This window comes from Tursiops truncatus, chromosome 1 (genome assembly GCF_011762595.2).
Source record: "Tursiops truncatus isolate mTurTru1 chromosome 1, mTurTru1.mat.Y, whole genome shotgun sequence".
Lineage (NCBI taxonomy): Eukaryota > Metazoa > Chordata > Mammalia > Artiodactyla > Delphinidae > Tursiops > Tursiops truncatus.
Genome location: NC_047034.1, coordinates 87,415,684 through 87,435,693, shown reverse-complemented (window position 1 = coordinate 87,435,693; position 20,010 = coordinate 87,415,684). Strand labels below are relative to the sequence as shown.

Genomic DNA, 20,010 nt, shown 5'->3' with positions numbered 1-20,010 from the left:
AAATCTCAGAGCCTTCAGAATTCATGACAATGGTCCTACTGCCTTTCAGTAGAGCAACTGATAAGGCCTCCACCTCCCATCCCTCCCAGACACCTGCCTCTAATGCCAAGGTCCCCTTAGTGTCCTCTAGAGCCGAGATAATTCATCCAGACTCCCCACACAGCCCTCCCAGGCCCTGAGGGATGGCTCCTACCTCCCTAACTGCACCTCCGCTCAGCCCACCCCTGCTCCAGCTCAGGCAGTCATCCCAACTGCACACCTTCTCCACGCTCTTGCACCTTTGCCCTTATCATGCTGTTCCCTCCACAAGGGTCATCCTTCACCCTTTCCACTGAAATCCTGTCCACCCTTTGCGGTCAGGATCCTGTCTCACCTCCTCCATAAGGCCTGCCCAGAGCTCAGTCACTCTCCAAGCTTCACTCACTTTACTCATCTTGTAGGGTCCTCCCATCCTTCTGTCTTGAATTGTGGCCTCCTGGGTAAACCCCACTCTGCCTCTCCCCGAGGTTCCATGCCTTCATCTCCCAGAGCGGTGATCTTCACAACTCCTGCAGCCCCTGGCATACAGTAGGAGCTCAATAGATGAGCGATGTATGGAGGAGTTGAACGGCACAGGAAAGGGTCTTGCAGAATGGTAGGAGGGAAGGACAGTGGAGTGGAAAAGTGTGGAGAAGAGAGTGAACAAATGCATTGAGGTGGAAGTGGCTAGGGCAGGGGAATAACCACTTTGTCGGGCATTGAGTTCATACCAGGAGGCCGAAAGAGATGCGCCTGGAAAGATGAAGGAAGTGAGGCCCAGGGCTCAGAGGGCTTCCGCCATGGGGCTCCCATTCCTCTTTGAGGTTAGAACCTGGTAATGCTCCAGAATCTGGGCCCCTTGGTCAGGGGCCTCCAGAGGCTGCTCCCGGGGCAGCCCCCTGCCTCTCCTGCCCACCCCCTTTGTCTGGGTCGTCCATCAGAGCCTTGCTCACGGCCCCAGAGCCTCGCATTGACGCGGGCCCGTGCGTGAGTCAAGCCTGCGTCACGGCGCCCCGCCGCCAGGGTGGCCTTTCGCAAAACGAGGGAACAGTGCGCGCTGCGCTCCGCCCCGCTCCGTTCCGCTCCGCAGAGCCGGCGCGGCCAGGGCGCGGGGAGGGTGGCCCTCGGCGCCGGTGCCTGCAGCCTCACGCGCTATCTCCGCCGCGGGACCTGGGTTCCCGGACCGCTCCCCCGAGGGCCGAGCGCGCCGCGGGCGGGAGACGGGCAGGGACAAGCGGCGAGGAGAGGGAGAGAGGAGCGAGCAGAGTCTCGTGCGCCGGCGCGCGGCCCCGGGTCCCCTCCCAGCCCTGGCCGGGGCCCGTCGCCGCCACAGTCGGACTGCCCGTCGTGGGAGGGGCCGTGCGCCCGCGACCCGTCGGGAACCGCAGCTGCTCGGTCGGAGTGCAGCGGCCGAGACCGCGCGACGGCCACGCGGGACAGGTGAGTCGCCGGCCGCGCCCCGTCTGGCTTTATGGGACCAGCCACCGCAACTTCAGCTATTCCGGCCCCGCCCCAGCCAGGGAGGCCTAAGGACCGAGGTGAGAGGCGGCGTTGCCGGGGTATCGACCCAGCTTTGCGAGGGCCCCGGGCTCCTCCCGCCACTCCAGCCGCCGTTGCCTGGCGACGGAGCCCCGGGGCCAGCGCTTCTCGGGCGCTCCGGGGGTGCCCTGCGCTGCGCTCACGGTTGGACACCGGACTCCAGCTTCCGGGGCTAAGAGGGCCCAAGAACTCCGGAGGTAATCGGGCAGAGTTGCAGAGGCAAGCGCCCGCGGAGGACCGGGGAGGAGGCCCGGCCAGAATCGCCACCTGGAGCTGCGCGCCCAGGGCGCAGTTCCCTCGGGGAGGCTCCTGCGCTGCAGGAGACCCCAGCCCCATCCGCTCGGCTTCAGGCCCGTGACCTTGACAGTAACATTGGCGAGAGAAGCAGAGCGCTCACGCGCGAGATGAATATTTAATTCTCAGTCTTGGGGCTGGTCCTCGCTGAATTCGGAGCTAGCGGGGAGCCCATCCTCCCTCGAGGAAAGCGCATCTGGGAACCGAATGGCGGATATGGGGGGCGTGCGCGGGGTGCAGGTCTGGAGGGGGCACCGCCTCGGGAGAGAGGCCTCTGCCACGTTTATACCTGTGCGCACCGTGCTCTCTAGCGATGCTAGTGTGTCTAGCGCACAGTGCTCTGGGGAGGGCCGCTCCTGCAGGGGCGCGGTCTCCTGCTCTATCCTTTTAAAGCTCAAACAGCCCTGTCAGGGCTGCAAGTGTTCAGAAATCCCGAGGCCACTCACCTTACAGGACCCAGTCGCTGTGACGCGGAGTTAAAAAAAAAATTGTTCCCACTCCTCTTTCATTCATTGAGAAAAAATTTAACGGACCCTTTGGATTAGGAAATTTCTAACCAGAGCTGCCTTTGGGGCAATTCCGCTGTGAGTATGAGGCAGGTGGGGTGGGGTTGGGGAGAGAAGTCAGGGGTGTAGAGAAGGAAGATTCTTTTGAGGGCACTGCCCCTGCCTGTTAACAGGAACTTTCAGGAACTAAGAAAATCCTGTAATGGCTCGCCCCAAAATTCAACCAAAACTTTAGTTATGCTGTGCTGGACCTGCCGACTGATGTCTGAAGAACAAGGCCAGAGTGTGTGGAGGTTAACAGAGGGCTTCTTCCGTCTCATGCTCTGCTTGCATTATCCCATGGTCTGGTGAGGTGGACCCATCACCTGGGCAGGAAGAGCTTTGAGGTCACACCTGCTTGTCCTTGGCCATGGCCCATCCGTGGGACCATGAGAAGCTCAGCTCCTCTGCTGGCTTTTTGTCTAATAGAGCAGCTGTGGCTAAGTAGGTGGTGAATTTCAGGAAATCTCTGCATCTCAGCCTGGAGGGTGACTCAGTGTAGAAGGCAAATTGTGCCCACCAGCTCTGATTGGAGTGAGTGTGTTTGGCCTGAGTCACACACAGTCATGTGTCAGCTGTTTGTGAGTTGAATGGAGTTTACCAGGACTTGTGAGTGGCAATGACCCAAGCTCTCAGTGTTTTGGAGTCACTGACCAAAGGTGAGCAAGTCTCCAGAATGAGCTAAGCAGAGCTCAGGCTGCCTGGCTGCTGGGCGAGGGTCCTGGAGCTCTGACCCCGTGGGGAAAGTGAGCAGGGCCGGGTTGGGGGGATGTTGGAGGAGAGGCTTGGCGGGGGGGGCCTGTGATTTCAGTGAGAACTTGGCCCAGTGCTCTGCCATGTGCCAGCGTGGGGTGACCTTGGGCAAGTCCCTTTACTTCCTGAGCCTTGGTTTCCTCAGCTGTGAAGCAGGGATGCCAGTGGTACCTTCTCTTTTTTTTCTTTTTTTTGCGGTACGCGGGCCTCTCACTGTTGTGGCCTCTCCCGTTGTGGAGCACAGGCCCCGGACGCGCAGGCTCAGCGGCCATGGCTCACGGGCCCAGCCGCTCCGCGGCACGTGGGATCTTCCCGGACCGGGGCACAAACCCGTGTCCCCTGCATCGGCAGGCGGACTCTCAACCACTGCGCCACCAGGGAAGCCCCGCAGTGGTACCTTTTCTGCAGGCTTATTTTTGAGACCAGTGCTAGACATGTAGCAGATGCTCGTTAAATGTTAGTTCCCCACCCCTTTCCTTATGGGCCTTAATCAGAAGTGATTCTTTCTCTTCCTGTCCTTGTTTCTTGGTGTGAGAGGGGGCGTGGAGACAAATGAAAGTGGCAGGGCTTTCCATGGGGTTAAGAAGGACGCATAACTCAGCTTCAAACTGACCTATTCCAACCCTCAGGTCTCCCCTGGGAGACCCTGAATGGGGAAGCCTGAGTAAGAGCAGTGCTGTGGCGGGTGGAGTGGAAGGTGGGGGGTGAGGGGCTGTGCTGGGTCTGCTGGGTGCCGTTGGTTGCCTGCAGTTGCTTCAGGGTGAGACTCTAGCACAGGCTTTGACTCCTGAGATTGTTCATGGCTGTGGCCTACACCCAAGTTGCAGCACTCGCTAAACTTCACGGGTCCCTGCTCTTTGATCAGGTCTTGCCATCCCCCTCCACACCTGTCCTGTCCATAATGGAGTTGGGAGCTGCAGAAGAACAGTCCAGGGGAGGCTAGGCTGGCCTTCCTGGAGAGGAAAGGAGTATATCTCCTGCCTTTCCCGAAAGATCCTGGGCCACTGGCTCCCTCCTGTAATATGTCTAGACCTGGTGCTGAGCTAAGGTGTGTGCACCTTAAGAGCAAAGGAAATATGGGGATCCCCAGGGCAGCAAGAAAGAAGCCATGCTGACCCAGGGGACTCCAGTCTGCTTCTGGAAATGTGCGTGTGTTTGTGTGTGGGGGGGTGATACGGGAACCCTGGAATCACTGCCCTCCCGATTGGATCTGGGAGCAAATTCCAAGGATGATAAATACAGAGATGGGAGGATTCCTAAGAAGCAAGTTCCTTCTGCCTGTGCAGCATCCCTTCCCTGTGCTCCTTCCTGTCCAGGTTTGCTGCAGCAGGACAATTCATCATAAATCCCTTCAAAACTGCTAAGATAAGCAGCAGAACAGTTTAAAAGGAAGATGGATTTCGTGTTTTTCTTTTTCTGAAAACCAGGTCTGAGTTATTGCTTGCTCTCAGGCTGGGCTGCAAGAAGTCCTCACAACAAAATATCCGGGGCACCAGAATGGAAAAACTCTGTTAGCCCGTACAAAGTCCTTTTATAGCAGCGCTCTCCTGACTGCTGTCCCAGGCTTCCAGAGGTCAGAAGCACAGAACCGCAGGTAGATCTGTGTTAGTGCGCTGCCCCGAATGCAGGTGGGATGGTGATCTGTGGGGAAATGCCTACTTGGCCTGCTTTTAGGAGGGCCAGGTGCTGGGTTCCAGCAGCTCACTCGGTGCTTGGCACACAGTCATAACATCCAGGTTTTTATTGAGGCGTGTGCTAAGTGCTTTATTCATACACTGTCTCGTTTAACCTTTGCTACAGTCCCAGGAGGCATATTATTGCTCTCAGCAGTTTATAGATGTGGGACTTGAGGTTCAGAGAGGTTAACTAATTTGCTCAAGGTCACACAGTAGTGAATGGCAACCTGAGAATTTGAACTCAGGTCTGTCAGATTCCAGACTTCATGCTCTTGATGTCTATGTGGTGTGTCTCTGTAATAAGTTCTTAATAAATGTTGCTGATAACCTAGGCATTTACCCAGATGAGCTTGTCTAAACCTGTGAGTTTGGTTCTTTAAGCTGGTGCCCCGAGAAGGGGGTATGAGCCTCTACTAATGGGAAATTGGTAGAGAATGAACATATCTCGGTTTCTGAGTTTGGGGGAATACAGTATGTGCTTCCAGGTAGATTGGAATCCAGAGAACATCCCAGACTCCATCTTGTCCTGTTCTGTGCATCTTTCTCTTTCTGACCTCTGCCACCCCTGACCTCCTTCCCTTAAAGTTTGTCCAAGTCTGGGGTTGGTTCTGGGAGCAGTGAGGGTAGAGTCAGAGCAGATTGGAGGTTGCCCTGAGGATTTCTGTGTCTGCAGAATCAAGGACAGCCAGTCGCTGGTGGGAGCTCTGATGTGTCAGGTTTCTCTGCTGGACAGGGTGTGCTAGGGACCTGCAGCAGTTTCTGGTGAGGTCCCAGACCCCAGAGCAAAACTGCTAACACTCCAAGGTTATTTACAGCAGCTGCGGCATGGGCTGCCCAGAGGGATGTTGCTTGCTACCTGGTCCTGTCCTGTGGAGCCCACTCTCTTTATCCTTGGGGCTCCACCACTTGCATCCGTGGCTGTTCTGGGAAACTTGGCATCCTCCTGGCTCTCCATCTCTTCTCTCTCTCTGAGAAATCACCTGGAGGAATAGGCCCATACTGTCCTAGCCTGCCTGGCACCTTCAAACCACCTTTGATCACCGTGGGGAAGTTTCTGAAAGTGAGGGTGGATAGTTAGAATGTAAGCATCTCCTCCGCCCCCAGCAGACAAAGAGGTCTTCCCAGGAACCCTTGCTCCACAGGCAGCCATTTTGAGGAGATACAGCCTTGGGGTAATTCTCTCCCCCCATCTCCCATCCCCCATGAATAATTTTAAAAATTAAAACATGGTTCATCTCTGGATAAATCCAGTTATTTAAGAAAAATATAATTAGATATTCACTGTGTACAGAAAACTCACATGTGAGAACATAAACTCAGATGCAGGATGGATTACTGTACCAAATTATTCTCACATTTAAAGCCAGGTATATATTGTTAGAGAATAATTTTGGGTCAGGTGAGGCCTGGGCAGCCTGAGTCCCCAACTTGGGAGTTGAGACCGAAAGGGCTTTTGTTCCGAGGCCTCCTGTGGAGTGAGGGTGGGGCGAGCAGGGCCAGAGGAAGTAACACTCCAGCTCCCAGGCCCGGGGGTCATCGCATCAGCTGCATTTGACCCACTGAGCTGCCACTCTGTCTTCCAGGACCTGATCACAGTTCATTTGAAGATAACAAGTTGCCTCTCGAGGTGTTCCATCATTTCTAATTTAATTACTGGTTTAATTAGAACTTCCATTGGATTCTTTGCACCACTGCTTTGCCACCTATTATTTCACTTGCAGATAGAATCTGTTGGTCCCCACCCCAAATTCCTGCTGGTTGCATTTTCTTTTTAATTATAAGACTTCTGGGCTCTGTGGTTTTAAATCCAACTCCAGGTCAGGAGTGCTGTTTGAGAAAGCTACCATTCAGGAGATGTGAGCAGTCACCTGGTGGAATGGCTCCAGCAGGTGCTGCCAGGTGAGTATTCAGGGAGGACGTGGACCTCCTCTCCCTGGGGGTCTACAGGGCGGAGAGCAAGCGTGCTCCTCTGCTGGGCAACCCGGCACTGGCTCCCAGAATGGCCTGGTGGGTGCTGTCCACGGTCCTGGCACACCTCTGAGACAACCTGCCTGCTAGTAATTCAGGGACTCCTTTGGAACCGCTGGAAGGAATCTCCTTGACCAGTCCCCAAATTGTATTATGACTCTAGCTTTGGGAAAGGGCCCAGCCAAGTGAGGGCTCCTGACCTCAGGGAGGAATGATGGTAGATGGACTTGTTCCATTGTTGACTTGCTGAATGAGGTTCACGTATGTCACTTTGCAGTGTGGCATGGTGCATTGGAGAACTTCCTAACCAGGGCCCCAGAGGGGTGGCATGAGGCCCAGAAATAATGATGCCTTCATTCCTTGGAATAGCCTTGAGTGGCCTAGGGTGGTGAAGCCTCCTCCATTTACCCCAGTGTGCCACAGCTGTATTCTCTTCTCTGTGTGTCATCACATGTGGAAGGGTGTAAAGCACCAGTGTATTGGAAAGAGTATGGGCTATCGAGTGAGGTAGACCACAGTTTGGATTCCCTCTCCTCCGCTGCATGGCTCAGTAATCTTGTACATGGTAGGTAGCTTCCCTTAGCTTACACTTCTTCATCTGTAAAATGAGAATTCCATTTTATCCCAAGTTATTTTTTGGGGGGGGTGGTAAATAACATATGTAAGCACAGTAGGTCTTCAAACATGTGTGCTCCCTCCACTGTGATCTCAGGTGTCCTGCTGGGAGTGCTTTTCTGCCCACCCCTCCACAAAGCCGCACTGAAGCCTGGTGAGGAAAGAGACACAAACGTTTCTGGTTCTCAGGAAAGAAACATCATGTTGGGAGTGTAATTAAGGGTTTCTGATCACTATTCCTTCAAGTGCTCTTCACAGTCTGGTGGGTAACTCAGGTAATTGGACACCCTTGATTCCTTCTGTCTCTCTCTGAGACAAGAGAAAATAGTGACTTTAAGAAAATCCAGGTCAGTGGATTTGGGCAGTAGCTGTGAGGACCCATCTGTCACCACCGTGGGCCTCCCATGAATAAGAAAAGAAGGGAGTGAGGCCTTCACTCGTTGCTCCTGGACTTTTTATTTTCACAACTGATTTAAAAAAATTTTTTTTTCCAAATCAGGACAGTCTCATGGATCTTCTGTTTGGGGCCTGTGTGCACTTCAGCACCCTGGGGGCCTCTGTTTCCCTCTCTCTTTAAAACCTAAACCTTATCCAACAGCCAGCCCAGGTCACCACCATCTCTAACCTACCATCCCCCCTTTTTCTTTTTTTTAAATTTATTTTATTGACGTATAGCTGATTTACAACATTGTGTTAATTTCTGCTGTACAGCAAAGTGCTTCAATTATACACACACACACACACACATATATATATATATATATATATATATATACATTCTTTTTCATATTCTTTTCTATTATGGTTTATCACAGAATATTGAATGTAGTTCCCTGTGCTATACAGTAGAACCTTGTTGTTTATTCATTCTATATATATATAGTTTGCACCTGCTAATCTCAAAGTCCCAATCCATGTGCTTTTTAATTTGTACTATACTGATCTATTTAAAAAGTCAGGTGACATCAGTCCCCTGCTCGAAAACTGCCAACAGCTTCCTGTTATCCTTGAGAGGAAACCCAAACTCCTTTCTATGGCTTGCGGGTCCTGCCTGCTCGGGATGCCAGTTATCCTCCTGTCTCAGCACCTCCCACTCTTCCCTGGCTCAGGATGCACTAGACACAGGGCTCTTCCTTTTAGTCTTTGAACTCACCAAGTGCTGCTCCTGCCTCAGGGCCTTTGCACTTACTGTTCCCTCTGCCCTGAATGCTTTCCCAGGATATCCACATGGCTTATTCTCTCACACTATCAGGTCTTTATCAGAGTTGCTTTCCTAACTCCCCTACATATTGTAGCATCCCTACCTCACTCCATCCCTGCTGTATTATATATTTACTTGTTATCACTATGGATACAGTCTATGCCTATATATACAATATTAATTACACATTTGTCTGGTTTTTATTTGTCCTCTGCACTGTAATATACATCCCCCAGGGCAGGCACATTATTTGCTCTGTTCTCTGCTGTACTAGGACAGGACGTGGTGCATAGTTAGTGTTCAGTAAATATCTGTTGAAGGAAGTAAAGGACAGGAGGGAGAGAGAGAGGGAGGGAAAATAGAGAGAGGAATTTTTAAAGTCCCATATTTCAGCAGTATCCCTAGTTTGTGGGAGTTTCTGGGCGTTTTTTCCGTTCTCCTTCAGCCCAAGAGGGGAGTGGGGAATCAGTCGGAGCTCCAAGCACCTGCATCCCCCACCAGCCCCACGTGTCCTCAGGTACCTGCATGCTTGTTCCACACTAGTTCCTGGCCATTTCGGGACTGTGGGTGGTTGGGCCTCTGTTCCTGGTTGGACCCATTTCCCCCATGTTCTCACGAGGAGGGGCAGCTGGTGTGGGTTTATGGTGTGGCCCCTGCGTTTATCATTTTATCCTCATGACAACCCTGTGAAGTCAGAGCCTCATCCCCATATTTTCAGGTCCAGAAACTGCAACCAAAGGAGAAGGTGTACTTCCCCAAAGACTCCCAACTTGTAAGTGGCAGCAGAACTCAGACCCAGGTTTCCCTGGGTCCAAAACCCACGATCTTTCTGGGACAGTGTGGTGGTTGGGAGATTCTGGAGTCATCCTGTGTTGGTTGGGACTCCGGGCCTCCACTGTTTGACTGTGTGCCGTATTTCATCAATTCCAAGGTGTGTAATCTTGCACAGTGTCACATCTTAAAATCAGGATGTGCAGTCAACAACGTCTCAGATTGGCTGTTGGTCAGGTGGAGTGGTGGCCTAGTTGGGTGAAAACCTTCCATGGACACTTTCTGGTAAGTTCAAGAAAGTACCAGCACCAGAGGATCTTAAGTTCAATGAGATATAGGTATGAATCCCTCTGAGCCTCTACTTCTTCATGTGTAAAATGGGGATAAGAGAGGCACCAGCCTCATACAGTTATTGGTGGGGTTAACGGAGACGATGTCTGCCCTACACAGTGGCTGCTGTGGAGGTGACCCTCAAGAAGTATCACCTGCGTGCTGCTGTTGTCATTGTCATTATTACCACCCCACTCTGCCCTCAGCAACCTATATTCTAGTGCAAGGCTCAGGCATCTGTGGGGCAGCCGTGGTACTGCTCTTGGCTTGGACACCCTCGGGGCGTGCATCTCCCCCTCACCTGATATGGTAGAACTGAACCAAAAGATTTTGTTGGCACTGGCCCCGCCCACATTTTCCAGTGCCAGTTCCTCCCCCTGTGGACCATCTGCCCCTTTTCCTGCTTTCTTTCCTCCTTGACTAAGAAAACAAAATACCAGCTGCAGAGAACACGCTCAGCAAATGCAACAGGAAGGTGAGATGGGCTGCAGAAGATTCCACTGGCCCCTTTGCCTGTTTGTTGTCTGGTATGGTCCACCAGCCTCAGAAACGCTCCATGCCAAGACTGTCCCCGTCCAGTGTTTATTTCTCTCTGGTGAGGGTGGATCCTGTCTGCAAAGGGGAGAAAAGGAGGCACAAATCATGGCTCCTTTATCAAAGGCAAAAAGTCAATGAGCGACGGTCAGGCTTCTTAGTTTACCTTAGCTTTAAAGTGCCGCTTGGGGCATCAGATGCTCTTGGGATCAGGATGTCCTGTCAGAAAATGGGGAAAATTTGAAGCTGGAAAATTACATCAGACCCTAGAAAATTTGGGGAGTTCAAAATACTTTAATTCATTATTCACGCACTCACTTCATTCATATCATATTTGTTGAGCACGTGTGGTAGTAAGTCACCAGGATTTGGCCTTGCAGAAGCAAAGATGCTGTCAATCTGGATAAGGACAGAAGACCACAGCACAAACCCAGCAAATCTGTGAAATGGAGTCAGAAGTAACCATCCTATTGATTTGACTTCTCAGTAAGCTTTTCTTGCTCTTTCTCCTTCTATCCATGTGGTAACCAGATGCAGTTGGTAGGTAAGCGCTGTTCCCTATTTTCCAGATGAATAAGGAACAGAAAACTGTCTTCCAAGGCCTGGGGTCCCCCTGACATGTGCTGCAGGGCTGTGCCGGATTAGAGCCCCCGGCTGGGTAGGCGACTTCTGGGAGGTTTACCGCCTCTTCTCTAGTCAGAGCTATTAGCTCTTCGCCCCGGCCTCTTTGTTTCAAAGGCAAAGGCAGTGGTTCAGATTTCAACATAGGAAGCGGGTTGTTCTTGGAGGGTAGGCAGGCAGAGACCCTGGAGCATCTGTAAATACCACATTCTGTCTGGTGTGCCAGGCCCTGCTGGGCCCGGGGCAGGCAGGAGGGGCACAAAGCTGAATACACCTTGGGTCCTGCCCTCAGGGAGCCTCGTGGTTAGAAAAGGAATCGGGCCTGTAAACAGCTAGCTATGCTAGAAAGCCAAACGGTAAAAGTGTAAAATAGTCTTATAAAGAGCGTGCTGAGGAGAGAGAAAGGGATACTCATTCTTACTTAGGGGACTGCGGAAGGTGTCACAGGTGAGACGGTGGGCCTCGAGCTGGGCCGTCAAAGACTAGAAGGTCCAGGAGGCAGAGGATGGGGAGTGGTGGGTGGGCAGGGGAGGTGGAAGGGGGCCCAGAGGAGGAGCTGCACATGTCTTGGCCGGGGCAGTGCGTTGGCAGTGGGTACAGAGGACGTGGTACCCAAGAAGCCGCCTCTGAAGGCCTGGAGGAGAAGTGAGCTGGGAGCCTGTTGCCGGCCTCTAGTGGAGAGAAGTTCTGAGCTAGAGCATGAGGGGTGGGAAAGGACAGATCTGAACCCACTGACAGGAATTTGCGACGTGGGCATGAAGGGTGAAGGAGGGAGAGGCCAGGAATGGTGCTGGGTCCCTGCCCGTGCGTCCTGGGCGAGAAAACTCAAGGCGGGTGGCCAGCAGGCCCATCAGGACCAGTTTGCCCCACGTGACTGCCAGAGGTTCCAGTAAGACAATTAAAAATAATTTGGAGGATAATTTGGGTCTCTGATAACAGTCTGACCTGTTTCGGGCTCAGTGGAAGCCCAGAGGCTCTGAGGTAATTGGGACGACTGTGTGGGCCACCACCGCTTGTCACCTGGAAATCAGGAAGCTGTCAAGTTCCCTGAGAGGAAGGGGCCCGACCTTGCTTCCTTCTCACCACCGCCTAGTCCTGAGTTGGACCTTGGCAATATGGTGCGGGGAGCTGGGTGTTCTCCACGGCTTTCCTCTGCTGGGGGCTCTCACGGCTTCCCTGTGGTGGAGGTTTGCATTTACGAATGTGCAGCACTCTCTCCAGAGCCCCCCGACCCAAGAGCAGCAAAACTGGGCACGCCCCCCGGGGCTCAGTGAAGCCAGCACTCGAGACCTGTGGTCCCCTTGGCGCCTATATCCCCAAGATGGCAGCTTGTCCACTCAGCTCCCCCGGGGTCTCCCTTGGAAAATAAGTGGCTCCCTTGAGCTTGTCCCCTGAGGTATCTGATACAAACTTACCAACCCCAGGAGGCAGGTGCTCAGAGGGTCCCCCGCCCCCTCTCTGGCTGCTGTCGAGCGGAGGGGCCTCTGGCTTGGCTCTGGTTTCAGGGTGAGCAGGCACCCCCTTGGGGTAATTGCTGAGCGCTGTGCTTGAAAAGTCGTGGAGCCGTCAGTCCTCTGGCAGGAGATATTTTTACCTGTCTGCCTCCTAGTGGCACTATTTTTTTCTCTTTTTAAGAAGATTCACAGCTCACTCCCTGGTCCTGCTTCTCTCACATGTGCTATTCTGAGCTGTAAGCTGCATCTGTTGCTAAGCGACAGATCTGGCAGCAAGCGCTTTCTTGGCATTCGAGCCCCTCTGCATTCTGCTTTAAGTAACGGAGGCATTCCTTTCCGAGAGTACCATGGACGGATGCGCTGCTTGGGAAAGCAACTTTATAACCCCCCCACCACTACTACAGGGCGATGATCTGAGTACGACTGGGTTGGCCGTCAAAGCATCCCCACAGTGCACCGGTGAGCTCTCAGCTGGCAGAGGGTGGCCTGACAGACCAGCCCAAGGACCTGCAGTGTCTAGTGCCTGGGGCTGGTCACCCCTTGCTCACACGCACGTGCAGGAGGGGCACTCCCTGGATAGATGCAGAGCTGAAAGAGCTTCAGAGATCATCCAGACCAAGTCATTTCACACACAGGGAAACTGAGGTCCAGAGAGGTCAGGGTGATGGTGCCAATTTGCACGGTTGGCTGGTGGCTGGTCAAGACCAGCACCGAGCCAGCCTCCCACTGCTTGGATCTCGGCTGGCTCCACGGTCCGCAAAGGCAGGGGCAGAGAGGAATCTGCCCCCACCCCCGGGTTTTCTCTGATCCTGGTGCTTGTCCCCAGCAGTGCTTCGGGGTCCCTGGCTGGTACACATTGGATTCCTGGGCCCTGGTCTGAAAACTCACCTTTCCCCACAGACGGCCTCCAGGCTTCAGGGAACTAGTGCGTGCAGGGAGGGAGGGTTGTTCTGAGTCACTGCTGCCACCTTCCCTTTAAAGGCACGGAGAGAGCACAGGAGTGAGGACGCCTGGGTGCTGACAGCTGTGTGATGTGAGCCATGCCCTGTCCCACCCTGGGGCATAGCTGTCCAGCTCACTTCCCGGGCCAGGCTGTGAATCCGAGATGATAAGAAGAGGTGATGTTTGTGAGCACTTGGTGGGGGCCGGTCCCCTTCTGAGACCTGTACAACCTGTCCTCCTCATGACATTGCAGAGTGAGCACTGCTGTCCTCGCTGACGCTGAGGAAACGAGCTCAATACGGTGAAGAAGCTTCCCAGACTGGCAGTTGGTAAGGAGCGAAGCTGAGATTCGAACCCAGGCAGTTCGGCTTCGGAGCAGAATCACCCCGTACTGTGCCCGTAGACCGTGTAAAACATGTTTTTAAATGGTTTCAAACTATTGCAAATTTGAGCTATAGTTTGAGTAATAACACTGCTAGACTTTACTATGCGGCCATGTTTTTATCAGTAATAACCTTACTGATCTTTGGGCCCAGGATCTGGCGCCGCATGGCCTGTACCTGCTTCCCTTTGACCCTGGGGCGGGTGAGTGGGCCTGGGCTTCGCGGGGTGCTGCGCCACCAGCCTCAGGGTGCTGTCACTTCTCGCAAACAGAAAAAGACATCTCCGGGCTGGTGGTGTTGCAAAATGCTCTCCACCCTCCACCCCACTCCCCCGCCGCAAACTCATTTTGGCTTTTCCTGAGGAGAAACAGGGCACTTATGTAACAGAATATAAATAGGGGGACTTACATATTTTTAAATGAATAAAGGCAAACAACACCAGGCTTCCAGGTAGCAGCCTCTGTCATTTGGGTCCTTCCTGGTGTCAGGCCCTGCACTAGGCACTTGGTATGCATCTGCTCATGGAATCCTCACGCAGCCCTGCCCGGGAGGCAGGAACTGTCATTAGATAGAACATTTTCACCCAAGAGGGAGCCTGATGCTCGCATAATTCAAGTGAGGTGGCTGCCCCCTCACTCGGCACCAGCTGATGTCTTTTTTTTTTTTTTTGCCATGGTTTCCTTTTTTTTTTTTTGACATCTTTATTGGAGTATAATTGCTTTACAATGGTGTGTTAGTTTCTGCTTTATAACAAAGTGAATCAGTTATACGTATACATATGTTCCCATATCTCTTCCCTCTTGCGTCTGTCTCCCTCCCACCCTCCCTATCCCACCCCTCTAGGTGGTCACAAAGCACGGAGCTGATCTCCCTGTGCTATGTGGCTGCTTCCCACTAGCTAGCTATTTTACGTTCGGTAGTGTATATATGTCCATGCCTCTCTCTCACTTTTTCACAGCTTACCCTTCCCCCTCCCCGTGTCCTCAAGTTCATGCTCTAGTAGGTCTGTGTCTTTATTCCCGTCTTACCCCTAGGTTCTTCATGACCTCTTTTTTTTAGATTCCATATATATGTGTTAGCATACGGTATTTTTCTCTTTCTGACTTACTTCACTCTGTATGACAGACTCTAGGTCCATCCACCTCACTACAAATAACTCAATTTCGTTTCTTTTTATGTCTGAGTAATATTCCATTGTATATATGTGCCACATCTTCTTTATCCATTCATCTGTCGATGGACACTTAGGTTGCTTCCATGTCCTGCCTATTGTAAATAGAGCTCCAATGAACATTTTGGTACATGACTCTTTTTGAATTATGGTTTTCTCAGGGTATATGCCCAGTAGTGGGATTGCTGGGTCGTATGGTAGTTCTATTTGTAGTTTTTTAAGGAACCTCCATTACTGTTCTCCATAGTGGCTGTATTAATTTACATTCCCACCAGCAGTGCAAGAGTGTTCCCTTTTCTCCACACCCTCTCCAGCATTTATTGTTTCTAGATTTTTTGATGATGGCCATTCTGACTGGTGTGAGGTGATACCTCATTGCAGTTTTGATTTGCATTTCTCTAATGATTAGTGATGTTGAGCATCCTTTCATGTGTTTGTTGGCCATCTGTATATCTTCTTTGGAGAAATGTCTATTTAGGTCTTCTGCCCATTATTGGATTTGGTTGTTTGCTTTTTGATATTGAGCTGCATGAGCTGCTTGTAAATTTTGGAGATTAATCCTTTGTCAGTTGCTTCATTTGCAAATATTTTCTCCCATTCTGAGGGTTGTCTTTTCATCTTGTTTATGGTTTCCTTTGCTGTGCAAAAGCTTTTAAGTTTCATTAGGTCCCATTTGTTTATTTTTGTTTTTATTTCCATTTCTCTAGGAGGTGGGTCAAAAAGGATCTTGCTGTGATTTATGTCATTGACTGTTCTGCCTATGTTTTCCTCTAAGAGTTTGATAGTTTCTGGCCTTACATTTAGGTCTTGAATCCATTTTGAGTTTATTTTTGTGTATGGTGTTAGGGAGTGTTCTAATTTCATACTTTTACATGTAACTGTCCAGTTTTCCTAGCACCACTTATTGAAGAGACTGTCTTTACAGTTGCTGGGGTGGAGGCATCCAGGGTGGAGGGCAGGGGCTTTGAAGTCAGACAGACACTTCATTCATTCACTCACACACTTAACCTACATCTCCTGATGTATACGCCTCTGCTCCGATGTCCCCTCCTCAGAGACGCCTTTCCAGACCATAATATAGCAGCCCTCCAGCTCGCGAGCCACCCCACTCTCTACCCCATGTTATTGTCTTTATAGCAAAAATCACCCCTGGCTCTTTTATCTGTGTATTTCTTTCTCTAGTATCTGGCCTTTCCACTAGAAATATAACCTCTGCAAGAGGAAGCCCTTGGCTTATTTTGTTTGCTGCTGTATCCCTCACACCTGGAACAGAGCCTGCTACAGAGAAGGCACTCATTTAATGTATGTCAAGTCAATGAATGAGTGAGTGAATGAATGAATGAGTGAATGAAATGGGCTCTCAAACCCGGGCCTCTCTGACTTCAAAGCCCCTGTCCTTTACCCTGAGAGACGACTGTCTTCTTCCAGTGTCCCACCCCCCTTGCTGCTGAGTTTGACCCAGTGGCTTTGGGCAATTCACCCCCTCTCTCTGGGCCTCAGTTTCCTCATATATAAAATGAGAATGTTGCTAGGATCCCTCAAACTTTAATATTCCAAATGTTGGACTCTGCTGTCACATGAGCATATTCACTGGGCACATACGGTTCTAGTCATGATTGAAACCCAGCCCAGTGTCTCAGCTTGCAAGTTTGCACCAGCACTTTGCTTCCTGCAAACCCGATGGCCTAGGAGGATCCCGGGCCCCCATCCTGCAGTGCAGGATGTTCGTGCACATCAGTGATGTCTTGGGAAGGAGGAAGAAGCTTATATTGAGCTGATGCCTATGGTTTCCGTGATGCTGCTGCGGGTATCCTCTGGATTTACCAGAAGGTGTTCATTTTGTCCTTGAGCCCACTTAGTTTAAAATGATGCCTTCCTCCCCTCCCCCCTGCTTCTCATGCTGGTGACCAGAGCTGCCACTCACTAATCTATTTATGGGGAAATTAGAGAATTTATGTTCTCTGATTGGTCAGCCTCAAGATAAATTCTGCAGACTTGCAGGAATCCCCCTCGGTTTTCTCCAGTCGTGGCAAGATGAACAGTGCGTCATATCTCACGCACAGCAGATTGTTCTGATCAGATCCTGCTGCAGGCTGATACCTGTAGAGAGGCTCCGGGCTAAGGTACCTGGTGATTGTGGTTGCAGGAGGGACCCACCCTCACCCTGCTCCCCATCTCTAGTTTTTAATAAAACTCTTGACGTAAGCTGAGGAGAGATGGGGTAGCTGGACAAGCAACCACTGCACGTGCCTTAGGTTTTGTCCTCCATTTGAGAGCCTGGGGACAGGGCCCCACTGACTGGGGAGGGGGAGGGGCTTGTCCTGGCGGCCCAGGCAAGAGCACAGGCCTCCCCCTTGCACAACTCCTGGGGGCACCATCGGCTTCTGTAGCACAGGCACCGTAGCGGCCCCGGGGGAGGCTGAGGGCTGGAGGGGCCACAGACACAGAGTCCCACCTTGGAGCACCCTCCAGGACATGATGGAGTGTTCAGCTGACCCACTGTAAAGTTGAGTCCCAACAGAGAGCTACATTTCTTGTAGGGAATTCTGAGGTCTTTCAGGCAGGCTGGCTCTGTCCCAGTCACTCCAAAGCCCAAGACCCTGGCTGTGCCTGAGGTGGAAGGGGACAGTCCCTAAAGAATCACTGTCCCCCTTAGATGAGGAGAGCAGGGAAGTGTCACCTGCTTGTGTGGTCCGAGGCCTGGCCTGGGGAGGGCTGGCTAACCCCACAGACCAGGGTGGACAGTTGTCCCCATCTGCCAGACCTCCTAGCTTCATTACGTGTGTAACGGGATCTGGCCAGCCAGGTCTCCTTGAAGGTCCTTGTGGCTGGAGTCAGCCAGGAGGTCTGGGTCAAGCCCAGCAGGACGGGCATCCCTGCACGCTTCTGCTACAGAGGGACCTTGCCCAAGAATTCAGGTGGCACGTGCGAGGAGAACAGAGGCAGCTCCTTCCCTTAGTAATGGCAGAGCCGGATAATTTACATCCCTAGAAAGATGCAGGGCAACTGCCGGCTGGGGTGTATGTGGTTTAATTTTAAATCCTCCAACCTTCCCTTAATGAGGAGGTGCTTCAAAACAAGCAGAATGTTGGGATCCTTCAAAGGACTCATTTCCTTGGTGCTTTCTTTGTTTAAGGGAAAGCATGATACACGATGGGGAATTGCAGGAGTAGGGAGGGTTTTGCCTCCCCCGCCCACGTTGTGCAGACATTATCTGCTGTAAAACTGTCACTGAAGGATGGAGAACTGGCTCTTGGCTGTGGTGGCCTTCAGATAATGTCACTGCTGAGTGATGACCCAGGATTTGTTGGCACTGAGCAAACATCTCTAGGGCTCTGCTGCCAGAATCCTTAGCTGAGCCCGGCTGGTGCTCCTGCCTGGGATGCTGGTGTCCAGGGGCTCCATGGTAAGAGCTCTAGGCTTTTTTTCCCCCAAGCATTAATGTCCCTCTGAATCACCAAAGGTTTTGTAGAAATACAGAGAATGATTCAGTAGGTCTGGGGTGGGCCTGAGAGTCTGTGTTTCTGACAAGTTCCCATGATGCCACTGGCCCCCAAACTGCATTTTGAATGCAGGCGCTGGCTTCCTGGGTCCCACCAGGTGGTTTGACTAAATAGAACACAAGAGGGCTAGGACTTGGCTATACCCTGTGCTGCCCTGGGCAGGGAAGGCAGTGGAGGCTTCCAGATGTTCTTGAACATTCTAGGATCTGTGGTTATGAAAGGGGTCAATGTTGTCGTGGACGACCCCTTATTTGGGTTTGGTGTATGATGTTGCTTCTTTCGTCCCATTAGGCTTGCCTTTCTGATGATGCTCAGGTAAGAAGGCCAGTGGGGAAACTGAGTGTGCAGACCTCGAGCTCCTCAGCGGGCACCTCAATGGGGAGGAAAGCGAGCTCGATGTCCAAGGCCACTGAGCAGCCTCTGAGTGAATGACGGGGAGTTGATGAATTGATTGGGTCGTGTCCACTTGGGCTCCCCACCTCTCTGGCGTGGTCAGCTAATCCTCTCCTGCTCATCTGGTTTCAGAGGTCCCTGGATGAGAAGGAGCTGACAGCGGCCGAGTCCCACCTTCTCTGCGTGCTGGGGAGCAGGGCTGCATCGCCCAGGTGGCCCAATGCCGAAGAACAGCAAGGTGACCCAGCGCGAGCACAGTAGTGAGCATGTCACGGAGTCGGTGGCCGACCTGCTGGCCCTTGAGGAGCCTGTGGACTATAAACAGAGCATCCTGAATGTGGCCGGAGAAGCAGGCGGCAAGCAGAAGGTGGCGGACGTGGAGGACCGGCCGGCCTGGAACAGCAAGCTGCAGTACATCTTGGCCCAGATCGGCTTCTCTGTGGGCCTTGGCAACATCTGGAGGTTCCCCTACCTGTGCCAGAAAAATGGAGGAGGTAAGAGGCAGCCCTGCTTGCCCTGGGGGTGCCCTGCCAATGGGCCGGGCTGAGGGGAGAAAAGAAACACCCCTTTGTGAGGCAGAACCAGAGCCCTCGTAGGTTGGAGCTCAGAACTCGAGTGAGACCCCCCAGGAAGAGCTAATGGCTAACAGCTCTCAAGAGGCTGCAGGCATGATGATAAGAATGTGGGCTCTGGCCCTAGACAGCCTGGGTTCAAATCCCAGTGCAGCCACTGGGACCCTGTACAAGTTGCTTAATTTCTCTGTGCCTTGCTGTTCTGTGTTTGTAAAATGGGAATAATAGTAGTTCCTGCCTCACAGGATGGTTGGGAGAATTAAATGAGCTTTACATGTGGAACGCTTACCACTGTATCTGACACAGTAACGCTTGGCCATTGTTACTGAATGCGTATTACTGCTGGGCACTGTTGTGAGCACTTCCTGGATATTAGGCAGAAATACATGAAACTGCTGATATGTGAGTGTCTTGGAACAGCCAAAGCACCAATTTCATATGGTTCAACCATCATATCCTCCCAAAAAGCCTATGTGAGGAAGAACTATTCTCATCCTCACTTTAGAAACTGCAAAACAGGCACAGAGAGGTTAGATCACTTGCTCAAGTCACACAGCTAGTGATAAAGTCAGGATTCAAACCTGGACAGCTTGGCCCCAGAGCCTGAGCACTTAATCACTATACCCGCAGCCTCCCAGGTAGGAAGGGTCTTCACGCTGCCCCCTGAGTTTCAGTCCCCCCAGAGGATCCTGCCCGTGGTGTCAAACCCCTTCTACTCAATACTTCT

General features: G+C 52.1%; 1 protein-coding gene across 7 annotated transcripts in view; it reads left to right on the top strand.

The window, feature by feature from the left end:
• The first annotated feature begins 949 nt into the window (after positions 1-949).
• Positions 950-20,010, top strand: part of SLC6A17 (solute carrier family 6 member 17) — a 51,012-nt gene continuing 31,951 nt past the window's right edge. Inside the window, exons 1-2 of one of the 7 annotated variants that reach the window (XM_073809821.1) lie at positions 950-1,458; positions 18,844-19,205. In XM_073809821.1, the coding sequence (XP_073665922.1) occupies positions 18,932-19,205 (274 nt within the window). In that variant the 5' untranslated portion in view covers positions 950-1,458; positions 18,844-18,931. Of the gene's footprint in view, positions 1,557-18,843; positions 19,206-20,010 lie in introns of all 7 variants that reach the window. The other 6 variants (XM_073809822.1, XM_073809826.1, XM_073809816.1 and 3 more) reach the window with 6 other exon arrangements.